Source organism: Hypomesus transpacificus, chromosome 11, assembly GCF_021917145.1.
Source record: "Hypomesus transpacificus isolate Combined female chromosome 11, fHypTra1, whole genome shotgun sequence".
In the NCBI taxonomy this organism is placed as follows: Eukaryota; Metazoa; Chordata; class Actinopteri; order Osmeriformes; family Osmeridae; genus Hypomesus; species Hypomesus transpacificus.
In genome coordinates, this window is record NC_061070.1 from 14,219,181 (window position 1) to 14,232,664 (window position 13,484).

The following is a 13,484-nucleotide window of genomic DNA, read 5'->3' on the forward strand; positions in this document are numbered from 1 at the left end:
GGTACAGTACTTCCTATGGTAAATGACTAGGCTAGAACATTGTAGTTTAAATTAAACAGTAACATTAATATTATTTATTGAAATGTTCTGTAATGTACAAATAATATTTTTCCATGGGAAGATTGAGGTTCATGTTGTTTAATTGTAACTTGTTTCACTACATGCTCTTATGGTTCTTCCTTTTGGGACAGTTTTTTCACAATGTATGCTTCATGTTTTGGCTGTGTTGTGTGGGGCTATCTCGTTGTTATGATCAGAGACCTATGCCCTTTTGTACAGCTCTCTCTTGGAAGTTGCTTTGGATAAAAGCGTCTGCTAAATGCATAAATAAAAAAAAAAAAATTGAAACCCCAATTTTTAAAAAAAAAAATTGGGGTGGCAGTATTTTTTATTGGGGTGGCAGCTGCCACCCCTTGGCACCCCTTAGATCTGCCACTGCCTGCAGACATTGGTTAAGATAAAATCCACAGTAAATTGTACTGGACACAAGTCACAAAGTTAATCGTGCTGCAGTATCTGTCATCTGTCTCTTTGCTTGTCGTTTTGACTTTGAAAAGCATGCACACTGCAAGGCTAAACTTGAGTAACTTTGCTACGGAAGTGAAAATACGAACAAGCACAATTGACAGGTGCGTGTGTGTATGTGTGTGTGTGTGCAAGCAGTGTAGTGTGTGTTTGTGTGGTGGTGAAGGCATGGGAGGATAAATTGTCTGGTGCTAACTTTTTTGCATGTTGGTGTGTCCATGTGACACACCGACATGTCATAGTTTACTAGTGGAAAATCTTCAAAAGAGTACTTATCTGTTTTACAGTGAACTGTTACAATTTATAGTGTAAAAGTGAAACAGCCACTGACACATTTATGCACTTGTTCACTTCCACTTCTGTTCGGCCACTTTTCAGTTACTAACATTTCAGGAAGTGACGCCGAGCCACCTAAATTCAGGAAATCAACAAAGACTATTTATATAACAGAGTAAGTAGTGAAGCTGAACAGAAAGCAAGTACTTCAGTGCACAAAGTCTAGAGCTGAGGGAACACCAGTTCAGATGTTTGACTGACGTGAAAGACTTGATGCAAAGCTCTTTTAACTTCACAATATGGAAGGAGTTGTGTCATCCTCATTTGGTAAGAAGGTCATTGACCTATTTGCTTCATTGTTAAACAAAAGTTTAAAAGTGGTATGAATCTTAAAAAGTTCTATTATGACTCTCTTAACTGCGCGGATGAATCACAGATTGTTCAATAATCAGAAGTGGGGTAGAGTGTATTTTAATTGACTGTTTTGAATTAAGAACTTAACCTTTTTGAAATGTGATTAGTTATCAAATGTAAGAGGATAGTCTCTAAAACAAGGAAGTGTGATCGAACTCTTCCGCTATTTGCTATCGGTCAATATACTTGTTTTACCCCGAAACCCCAGAAAGCTTTTTCTGTCGTCAGTGTCGTTTATTAATAACTTTTACAACAATTATTTCATCAATTCAGTTTACTTTTGTGCAAATTAAATGTTTTTAAGAAGAAAGAGCAGAGCCCTGAATACTGATGGGGGACCGATAGTGGCGTGTGCCATTCACTAGCTGTGCAGGGGTTACCTTGACCCAATTACTCTTACTCATATTTATTCTGTAGTACTGTGGTGGTTTAGCCTGTTGACTGTACTGCATTGTTACATTGACCTAATGTATTGGGAGACAGATGGTGCAGAGCATCTAGAATCTAACATTTTTCCCACAGCAAGGCTCCTAAATGTTAATTTCCTACTGTATTTAATATAGATAAAGGACAGTAACGTCATCACAAATGTGCATCAATGATGCCTCTGTAATCAGCTAATCTCAGTGTTAACATTTTGTGTGTTTTAGAAAATCCTGAATCCCCCCCCAACTGTGAGATATTGATTGTCCACACTGCTGAAGCTGAGGAATGGGCAATATATTTACAGAGGATCCTAAAATCCTCTCGAAAGTTTCTCAGGAAGTCCATTGTCCTGTACACTGTGGGCCCGGCTGACTATCTACATGGATATAACTTTGAACATTTCCATGGCAGTAAATGCATTGTACCATTGTTGACATTACCATTTCTGGACCTTTTATGTGACCCTGAGGTCCTGGGGCCATTTCAGAGACTTCTTCACCAGCCTCACAGGGTGGTGGCTCTGTTGTGTGGTGTGTTAGAGGAAGATGTTTCCATCTGTAACTTTGAACACTGGCGGAGCTGGAGGAAACTCTATACTGAGGATGAACCAGCTCTTTACATATCCACTATTTTAGAGGCCATCAGTGACAGTAAGTTTGTTACTGCGGGGATTCAGATTCACTATTTGTAGAGTCATTTTCTAATTTGGTATAAGTAATGATCACCTATCCTAATTGATATTGATATTAATATTACAGCACAATAAATATTACTGCACACTCTGACTTTTTCTTAACTTTCAAAGGTAAAAGAGAGGAAGCTGACAGTGAAATTGAAGACCTTGCCAAAACAGCGGATGAAACCACACCAGTGACTGTGGTTGAGATTTCTGCCCAGGAGAACAAAGACAACATTATCTCAGAGACTCTGCAAATGCAGACTAGGAGTATTGTACACCATGCCTGTCTCACTGTCCAGCCAAACAGAGTACTTTGTGGGGTAGGAAGGGCTTTGGTTAATAATTCAGTTGATTCTGAAACTGCCATTCACTGCATGTCTGATTGTGTTTTATGTCTTCTTAAAGGACGAGGTTACTCTTTACATCATCTTGACAAATACATTGGGCTGTCAGTCAAAAATAGAAGTTGAGTTTTCATCTAATGACAGAGTCATTACAAGGATCCCAGGAATTCAAGAAAATGAGTATACAGTTAGTGTTGCTTCGCCTGGTAAGCATGAAACTGTGAACCACATACTGTGCTGAAAGATGTTTCGCAATAATAACCTACCATTTCACTGTCACAGTGTTGTACTACAGACACATCATCCTGTGTACTACTGTAAGTTTGCATTAAATAAGACAAGCTTTATCTTTTTTTCTAGATGTGCCAGCTGGAGAGGTGTCACTAACTCTGTACAGTGACGAGTCCTCAATCAGTTTGAGCCCTGTAACATACTATACAAGAATGGGAGAAATAAGTAGTTTTCTGGAAAATGCCTCTGCTCCTATGGAGTTCATGTGCCAAGTGAGAGTTGAGACAGTCAAAGAGCAAATTATTTCCCTGGCATACCATATAGCAAACTATGTTTTGGGGCTGCTGTCTCACAAGCACAATCATGGGTTTTCTCTTTCTTCAACAGGCATTCAACATCACTTCTAAAGCAACAGAAACACTTGACACCTTGCTTACAGACTCAGTGAAATGCAGGATGCCTGCAAATGGACTTCAGCTGTTTGGAATAAGACAGATTGAAGAAAGTAACATGGCTACATGTAAGCATTGCCTTTTACAATTCTGTTTTTTTCTTCCCACCAAGCTAACAATAGCCATTTATATTCTAATCATGCCATGTTAAACTTTGTTTTGTGTTTCAGATCAGCGGAACGAGGAGCTTCCCACTCTTCTCCACTTTGCTGCGAAGTACGGTCTGAAAAATCTGACCACAGTTCTATTGCAGTGTCCTGGAGCCTTGCAGGCTTACAGTGTGATGAACAAACATGGATACTACCCAAATACACTGGCAGAGAAGAGTGGCTTTTCTGACCTCAGACAGTTCATGGATGAATTTGTAGTAAGTCCGTTATCAGCAAGCGTTTGTACCTGTCAGCAACACTTGTGTTTAGCAGTTTCATAAAAAAAACACTTTTACGCAGACATTGTAAGTTGTTCTTGTCAATGTGCAAGATTAGTATCAAGCAGCACTATTCTGTACCCAGTATGGTGAAAGCTAAGTTCATTTCTTTCTCTATCTTGAACCACCCTTTCAGGAGACAGCTGACATGCTTAAGTCCCACATTAGAGAGTCCATGGCAGAGGAGGAAGATGGAGATGTGTATGAGTCCATGTCTGACAACATCTTGAAGTATTCCTTGAACCTGGGTTGCAGAGAGGATATTTACGAGTCAATGATAGACTTGAATCCAGACTGCATGGAAGACTTATGTATGAATTTACAGTGATGAGTCATAAGTATCCGTCCTCTTTGGTTCATGTTTGATAGTGATGCCAATAGTAATCATTTTTATCTTTTGCTTTCAGATGAGTCCATGGAGGCAGTAACAGGAGAGCCTCTTAACTCAGAGGAAGCTATGCTAAGAAAGTTTTTCACAGGTAGTAAATTATTCTAAAGTCAAGCCAAAATAAATGTAGTAAACATTTTGGACAATATTCATGTAAAAAAAATTGGGTATGCCTAAGACCTTTGCACAGTAATGTATATCATGCATACTATGAGAATCTTTATAAAATCAAGAATTTTTCTTCCTGACAATAGAGAAAATGTGTTTCTCACAGGAGCAACCTGAACATTTGAATTGTCATGACAATCGTATGCCTTTCTCTTATCAATAGGGAGGGAAGGCGAAAAGCATCCAAGTTTTACCCAGGAGGAGGAGTATGATAAAATGATAGACCCATATGAGCTGGAGGAGGACCCATATGATCCGTGTATTCCAGACCAAATCTATGACACAGTGGATGAAAATGCAAGCTGTGTCCTTGAAGTCTTAAATCGTCCACCAGCCCCAATTCCCAGACCAGTGACAGTTCTTGAGCCCAAACTGCCACAAACCTTCATCTCAAGGGGTAGGAAGTTGTTCTATTTTTACAATGCTCTCTCCACAACTGAGACAACACACCATAAAAATCGGAAGAATCTAACAATCAAGAAATTGTTTCCATTTACAGTGTTTTCTTCAAAAGAGGAATCAAATCCACAGAATATTTCCAGAGAAGCAGCTGCTGTACCAGGTAGTTAATTATTTTAAAGTTCAGACAGAGCCCTCGTTCCTTTTCTGTATATGAAGGGTGTATGATCACGTTGACAAATGTCAAGATTTCTTCTTCTTGGCAAGTGGCATTAAACGTTTCTGTCTCAAACTTCTAGCGAGGCCAGTGAGAGGACAGGCTGTTGCTTCCGGTGCCATCTCGCCCTCCACCCACGACCCCTATGCTGGGATGAAGACCCCAGGGCAAAGGCAGCTCATAGCCCTGCAAGAGAGGGTGAAAGTAGGGGCTATGAGTGTGGATGAGGCTGTCCAAGAGTTCAAGGCCTGGCAGTTTGACCAGGAAAGGAGATCCAACTCTATCCGCTTTCAGCAGGTCAATAGTAATAACTGATTTCTAAGTATATTGAAGTACAGTGAGACAGGTACATGGCATTGAAAACTATGAGTTGGTAGTTGGTAAATGTGTATTGTGTGTCTGTCCAGGAGCAAGAGGATGTTTAGAATGAATGATAAAGTGTTGAATTTATGTTGTAGGAAAATTTGAAAAAATTACGAGACAGTATTTACAGACGCCACAAATATATGGAGAAGATGGGAAAGGAGCTGGGTAAGAGGGTTCAGATTCTTTACTTTCATGTTCATGTCATGTTGCTTCTGAGTTGTGCTTCTACAGTAGTTGATCTGGTTTGGTTTCTTCCCTCTGACAACTAGACATCACCTCTCCACTCCCAAATAATTGTTCCTGGGGTACTGACACGACCTTGGAGTGCGCTGTGTATGAGTCCAGCCCCCAGGTCACGGCCCCACCGCCTCCTGTGCCCCACCCAATCCAGAGAGGCACCTGGCAAAAAGGGAGCACATCCAGTACTTCCAGTGAGTTCCTAGCCCCCTGCAGCCATGTTGACCCCAGTACTCATCAGGAGGGCAATCAGATCTGAATGTATCCATTATTTCCTCTTGTCTGTTTGGTTTCCACGCTCTGTTGCGCTCTACGCCTCTACAGTATCTTAGAGCTGAGAACTAGAACTGACACCTGCTTGTGGTTTGCACACGGAATGAGTGTGTTTGGGGGCTTAGTCTCTATGCAAAAAAAACTTGTTGTATTACTAGTTTGGTTTCGGTTTTTGATTACTTCAGATCCAACCTTCTGCTGTATTCAGGTAGTGGAAGTAACAGACTCAGCACACATAGCACCATCAGCTACAGCAGTGGAACAGAGCCAGATTTTGAGGTGAGCAACTGACTCCTCGTAAGCCCCTCTGTCTTAGTCCAGAGAACCCTTTTGGTCACTTTTCTAATGATTTGTTTGGATGAGAAAAGTGTCACATACAAATGAACACATGACTCCTAGGGGGAAAAGTATTTCAAAGCTTCAAAATACCATGGTTTCATTTTACAATTAACATACATGATACGTTAATGGATAATAATTCCTACTAGGCACTTCGATAATTTTTTGCCTGTTGTATTGATGATACACAGTGTACACTTTTTGCCACATTCAATAGGAAGCAATAGACTATCTCCCTCCTCCACCTCGACCCCCACGACCCACTGATGCCTCCCCGAGCCTTCCCCCACCTAGGATCCCTCCACGAGTACCAGAAAGGTAAGACATCCACACGGGATGATTTCAAACAATGTAATTCTATCAGCATACATCAGCAACTGTGATATTACATCATAAACCACCTTAAACAAACAAATGCAACTCAAAGAAAACAAATTCTGTGATAACTATCCTAAGTGAGCACGCTATGAGCTGTGATAAAGAGAGATAACAGGAAATAATGAAAAGGAAACTGACACTTTGACTATGCCGTTAAAAGGGTGTTTCAAGTGTAAAGACACCTTTTGGCCATGTGATATTTTACATGAACTTTAAAACAAACAAAACTATTTTCCTGTAGTTTTTTATTGTAACTTTAGACTCTGACATTTGTGTTTACACAACGTTTATACGGGACAAAGGTTTGAATCTCTTTTCATGGAATTTATTTTTGTGTATCACATTGAGCAAGTCCTGGTTAAATAGAAGCTAAATAATAATTCATATAAAAGCTATCTTAAAAAAAATGTAATTTCTTGTGTTTGCAAGGGTTCCAGAAAAAATCCTGCATGAGCGTTACGTATCAAGCCCATTGCGAGCACTTCCTCAAAGACCATCATATAGAGACACCTCTCCACCCTCCATACCACGTAGAACACGATGATCTACTTGCCGACATCTTCACATTTATTATTATGATAGTTTTACAATTAATGATATACGTAAAAAGGATGTGAGAAATACAACTAGATGTGGAATGAATGGTCAACATTTCTAGATGTGTAAGCTGCATCACACACCTGCACTGTTCATGAGCACATAACTGCAAACATTTGTGTTGTGAAGAATCGATATTACAGTGTGTCTTTGGTATTCTTTTGTTTGTTTTATATAATTTACACATGTACAGATTATTTTACTGTCTTAATGTATAAAATAAGGAACCTATCACAATTTTGATATTTTGCATGTGTTATCATTTAAAAGGATGTGTTGACAAGATGATGTCCTGTTGCATTGTCAAAGGGGATACATTTAATAGTGCAAAGCTATGTTATTTGAGTGAACTTATAAAGTGAAAAATAAAGTAAAAGTACATATTCTCTATACATTTCTGACCTGACAGGTGGGATCAATTGAAATGGATTTAAATCTTCATTTACCATTTACATTAAAGACTTTAACAGATTGGAGTCATTAGGTTTGGAGTAAAAAAAAACAGTAAAAGAGAACATCATGTTTTATGTAACAACATAGCATCTACGCTGTATAGACATGTATCACATAATGAAACTTGATTTATCTGAAACATGATAAAAACAGGCAAATAGTTCGTTGCCAACTCTGGCCACTGGATGGCGCTCTGCATGTCTACACCACGAGCATTTCATGGGTTCAGGTTTCTAACGCTGGTTTAGCCATGGGCCCGAAGTCCAGTCTGTAAACTGCAATGCTTTCGATGTGCTCATATTAAATGTTTGTGTTTTTCTAATCAATACTCATGCTGCATATTGGTGTTATATTCATGACATTTTGAAAGCTGTCAACTATTATTTAGTTTTTATTTGAGAGACATTACATACTGACGTTTTTTACAAGTGAGCCTTAAATTAGTTTTCATAGTCTTTTAAAAAGTAAACGACTGAACCCAAAGAAGCTGGCTGCTAAGTTTATAGTAGAATTGTTTTTGTTATTTTTATGTTTCTGGGGCTATCTTGCTGTTATTATCAGTGACCTATATGCACTTTGTAAAGCTCTCTCTTGGAAGTCGATTAAAGCGTCTGCTAATTGAATAAATGTAAACGTAAATGTAAGTATTATTTGATTAAACCACAAGCATCTTCAAGTAGGCTACATTTCATATTGGCTGTTTCAGGTAAGGCTATTTTTTTTAACTGATGTAAGCATCTAAGGACTCCTGAGATCATCCCTCCCCTTTGCTGTCCCCACATGCAAGGAAACGCAGTCTAATGTGGTACAACGTGCTGATGAGACCAGTGGGTGTGAGCGAGCCGGGTTAGTAATTGACTGAAACACTGTAGGACAGACCTTAGTGCCGCGTGTTTGGAAATATCGATTTGGCACACTGGATTGCCATTCTTTAGAGGTAAGCTACATGTTTGTCCTTTTGGTTTGTTGTAGTGTTTAGTCCGTTTGATACTGTAGAATGCCTTATACAGAGGGTTTCTGTAAATGTTGTATCCAGTGTACGTTGGCAACAAAATTGCTGACTTTGTATGATGTTGTTTCATTCTGTACCATAATGTTGTGGGATTATTCTGTCCTATTGATATACTGCATTGAAGAACTCTGTCCCACTGTACCGCACTGTGATCTTGTATTTTGGATGGGACACAAATGCCACTAAATTGGTCCGGGACAACAACAAAAAATACAGCCTTGTTCTTTGACAGCCGTACTGCAGTCCAGAGAAGAACCGCTAGTCGACCGCTACATCCTCGCATGTGCTGATCATTACATCCAAAATAGAAAAATGAAATCATCAAAATGGTGTTATGGTTGGGTTTGTGTTTGTTCAACATAAGCATTTTAAATGTCCCGAAATGAAGGCCATTCACCATCAAATATTTGCAACAATATTCTCTTCTGACAAGTTGAGGGTTGCACATTGTTTACTGTAGATTTGCTTACCTATACCGACTTAATGGCATGCACATTATGCGGCATACTGTACGTTTGCTAACAGGGAACCCGACTATTTTTTATTTCCAGGGGTATCTATTGCTTGTCTGCAGTAACCCAGTGGGCATTGGGTATCATTACTGCATACTGCATAAACCTTAGAAAATACAAATATTCTCTAATTGTGAATGTGAATGACCAACGTGACAATACAAATCTGGGCACCACTACTATTGAATATACAATATCCACACACGTATAGACAGCAGTATGAACGAAAATGACCCATATTGCAGTGCACTGCAGGATACCTGATCAATGGCAATGCTATATATTGGACCCGTACACACTGTGCCATACATTTGTAAAGGCAAAAAGGTCAATATCCCTCACATGTCACTTTTAAGCAAGCTCGAACCGTATCTGTTTGGTACATACTTTACATTGGCACACACATTTAGATAATTCACCGTTTGTTTATCTTTTCAAGCCAATCCAGATTTTGTTCATGGACATATAGGGCCAAAATGACCAGTCTCATGCAAGGCTACTCCATGGTTACACACCAAACTAACTTCAGTTACATAAGTAAACTACAGTAGTGAACTCTCATTGGCCCTGTAGAAGTATTTGCACAGTGAATGTGTATCAGTTGTTTGACAAATAGGCCCGGGGCTTTCAGATTGAGTGCATGTGACATTAACTCCTGGCCAACATCAGAGCATTGATCAGCCTGTGGTCCTGTACACAGTGAACAGCCATCCTGTGGGAAGACTCTTGGGATGGAGTGCAAGGCTAACACAATGTTCATTTACATGTGTAAACATACCCGTGTTCCTATGTCATCATTTTACATCAAAGTTCTCTTTGTTAGCTCTGTGGACCACAAAATACCCTGTGAACCTGTAAATCCTGTTGTTCAGAGGTATTGCTGTGCGTAGTGCTGTGATTTTATACCACATTACTACCGTGCAGAGGAATGGCCAAGCCCACCTGTCAGCTTGGCAAGCAATGGTGAATCAGGTCTAGCCTTCCAACAGTGGTGTCATTGTCTACTATATGTCATTGACGTGACACTCAACATGAACCTGGCTCTGGGATCAATATGCTGAATGGATGTAGTTGTAACTCTGCAATCAGTGACTTTACTGTCACAGTAGTTTGTACTCTGTAGTATTCTCCAGGCAGATAAATCCACATTTACTGTAAGCCTCCATTGTCCAATGCCATAGAAATAGCTCATACTCTTAGCTCATACTGCCATAGCTCAAACATTTCTCACCACATAGGGTGGCATATTACTTAGTAAGTATAGACTATTGTAATATTTGGAGTACATTGTTTATGTTTGGCTGCTTAGACTCTTCCAAGCCATATAATTAATTATTTATATTGAGTTGTCAATATTTTATAAACCCTGTTTAGAATCATGTTACTTGAATACCCATTGAACTGGGGAGAAACAACCATATATCACAAATCTTAAAACTTAAATTTTTATTATTTAAACAGGGGCTATCCTTGCCCATTATTTGAAGTACTGCTCTGGTAACAATTCCTTTAATTTCCCTGGAACTAGCTTCCGGCATCTATGTAAGTTAATGGCATGTTAAGATCCTGTCACACAACTACTGAACTGATGGAAGTAAAAGGTCATGAAGGTTTATTATTTCTCAAAATAAAATAATCTTAATGAAATGATTGGCTGACAAACATTGATGAGTATGTCCCAGCAGTCAGCTTTGCAGAGCTTCTGTGAATGGTTTATTCAAAGTTCCATGTTCTTATGAATGGACACCATGAACATTAAATATCTAGTTTCTTTAGTATTGTAGATTATTTGATTTCTTTGTTCATTTATCTAAATTGTATACCTCCATAGCTATGTTAGATATTTAAATATACATTATATATTTACACATAGTTCACTACATGGAAAGTGTAGTGTGAAAACACTAATGTCTTTATTCTGCAGTAAATAACTGATGGCTTTTCAGTATAAGACGGATGTTCAACACCAGGTTTCTGTTTTCTTTCTGTGTTAATGTTACAACTCGTTGCTTAGCAACTTCTCCCTCCCCCCTTTTCCCATCTGCTTCTATTGGACGAAGTGGATAGTGCTGCTTGAGTGTTATGCTTTGGCTTTTCAGGGTCTGTGTGCACAAAGAACCCCCCCCTCCAATGAAAGCAAGTAAACAAGAAATTGAATAGGCAATTTATGGTTTGACGATAGATTTGTCGCTCTTCGCGCTTGTATTGTGTAGGAAAATAATGAAGGAAATAAGAGACACAAAGAAGCACAAACACTTTTTGGCAGTTGTTGTCATTATAGTATTAGCATACAGTTTCCATATGCCAGCCGTTACTGTCTTTTCACATTGGTGCCAAATACAGAGATATGCTGTCATTCTTTAAGGTGTCGGGTCCGTTGGTATCCCCTGACTCTGGTGATTGTATCAGGGTTATCTGTTAGGACTAAGTCGACTGTGTGTGACACTCTGGGCACAGACAAAGATGGAGACATTTGTCATGATGGAGGCAGTCTTATGTGGTATTTTCACAAGGCCACATTTAGCAAAGCACTTAAAATGAGTGGATTATCGCATTGCTGTTTATATACATGTTTAAGTGCTGTATCTCATGACAGTTTAATCAAGCAGTTCTGTCACATAAGCACTCACAGAGTTATTATAAGTAACAGAGAACACTCAAAGCTGCCATACCACATCTGAGTCAAAACATCCCCCTTGAAATAAGGTGACACTTTCAACACTCTCTCAAACAATAACATGAATTGTCATCAAAGCTCCCAAAACAAACAGGTGGTCCAATAGGAATCTGCATACTTCAAAGTTAGAGTCAGATGGCTGAGCGGTTAGGGAATCGGGCTAGTAATCAGAAGGTTTCCGGTTAGAATCCTGGCTGTGCCAATGACATTGTGTCCTTGGGCAAGGCACTTCACCCTACTTTCTTTGTGGGAATGTCCCTGTACTTACTGTAAGTCGCTCTGGATAAGAGCGTCTGCTAAATGTAAATTAGCGAAAGGATAGTCAATGATCTCAACTCAAACAGTCAGGAACATATCAATCATATAAAGTACACTACATTCACCTCAGTTTGCCCTATTTTGAAAACAAGCTTGCACCTCTGACAACATTTCAACAACAACAAGTAAAACAAAATTCAGTGCTAGTCCTCTCTAGAAAAGCTTGATTTCTCTTGGAGCATGGCCTGGAGTGCTCACTTGCCATGGAGACGTATTGTCCTTGGTAAACTGTCAGCTCTCTGACGTTCTTATTACACTGGCTCTAAAACCCTGGCAGTCAGACTATGCCCAGCTTGGCCCTCTAAAAATGTCCATGTGAGACAGTGTGACCATGTGAAGAGCCAGCGCCTTCTCCAGGACCTTCACACGTGCCCTGCCCACTCTGCCCTGGGGATCTGGTCATCGTCACGCCCAATAACTGTCTGAGCTTTTCATGGACATACTACAGTAGTTGCAACAACTATGCTTTGAATCCTGAAGCACAGCAGTGACCAAAACAGAAATGTTTACTCAGCACTCATCATACTCATTAATAGTAGACAATATACATTTTAAAAGACATATCTTAGGATTCAGTTTCAATTCTTACGCGAAAGGCACTTGAAAGTGATCAGGTGCATGCATTTCCTTTTATGTAAGCCTTTGTTTAAAACCATGGCCTCTGCTCATCAAACATGTCTGTTGAGGAATGCGTAGAACCCTCGGCTTGTAGCCAGTGTGGAAGCTGTTTATGGAAGAGAGGGGGTCCTCTCAATTAGAGGGATAAGCTGATGCTCTGGAGCGGCCCTTTCGAGCCTTGTTTGGAGCTGTTTTATAGGATCTTCACTGAGCCCTGGACAGCTTCTCTTCTCTCTGCTATTAGTTGACAAAGCAAAAGTCAAATGGCATTACGTAAGAGCCCTTTCTCTACTTCTGTAGAACACCAGACCTCGTGATGAGTTATTTTATGTTAACATTACTCTCTTCTCAGGAATAGTGCAGGAATCCCTGGTCAAAGGTATCATTGTTTGAGTTCTCGGTAGCTATCTTTTGTTGAATTTTTCTAAAGTAAACATAGAGTTGTTTAAACATGTGACACTTAAAAGACTGTAACAGCTCAGAACAGCTGTTCATGCTCACTGCCATTGGGTTTACAATGACATCCAGTAGACCAGTATTTCAATCAATGTGTAATTTAATGCATTTCAAATGTGTTATTACAGTGTATAGTACTTAAGTTAGTACTAGTTAGTTTGAGTAAAACAGATTGGCTCTTGAACTCTGCTTCCCTAGCCGTTGTCCAGAGTTGTCCACTAGCTAATTCCAGATCTCCTCAGATGTCCAATTTTTGCCAGGAGGGATCTGGGGGCAGAATGTGTTTATGTACTGATGGTCTG

General features: G+C 39.6%; 2 protein-coding genes across 3 annotated transcripts in view; both read left to right on the top strand.

The window, feature by feature from the left end:
- Positions 1-967: 967 nt before the first annotated feature.
- On the top strand, positions 968-8,179 carry pik3ap1 (phosphoinositide-3-kinase adaptor protein 1). The gene is made up of 17 exons (XM_047030048.1): positions 968-1,128; positions 1,866-2,291; positions 2,447-2,640; positions 2,726-2,870; positions 3,025-3,167; positions 3,283-3,415; positions 3,518-3,714; positions 3,911-4,085; positions 4,182-4,253; positions 4,494-4,727; positions 4,830-4,892; positions 5,029-5,243; positions 5,405-5,477; positions 5,582-5,743; positions 6,031-6,101; positions 6,379-6,479; positions 6,969-8,179. The coding sequence occupies exons 1-17, from the start codon at positions 1,101-1,103 to the stop codon at positions 7,081-7,083; spliced, it is 2,547 nt and encodes an 848-aa protein (XP_046886004.1). The 5' UTR covers positions 968-1,100; the 3' UTR covers positions 7,084-8,179.
- Positions 8,180-8,402: 223 nt separating this feature from the next.
- LOC124473401 (sorbin and SH3 domain-containing protein 1) overlaps positions 8,403-13,484 on the top strand; it is a 35,534-nt gene continuing 30,452 nt past the window's right edge. For both annotated transcript variants that reach the window (XM_047028759.1, XM_047028758.1), the window contains exon 1: positions 8,403-8,526. The gene's annotated coding sequence lies outside the window, so the exon portion shown is untranslated. The remainder of the gene's footprint in view (positions 8,527-13,484) is intronic.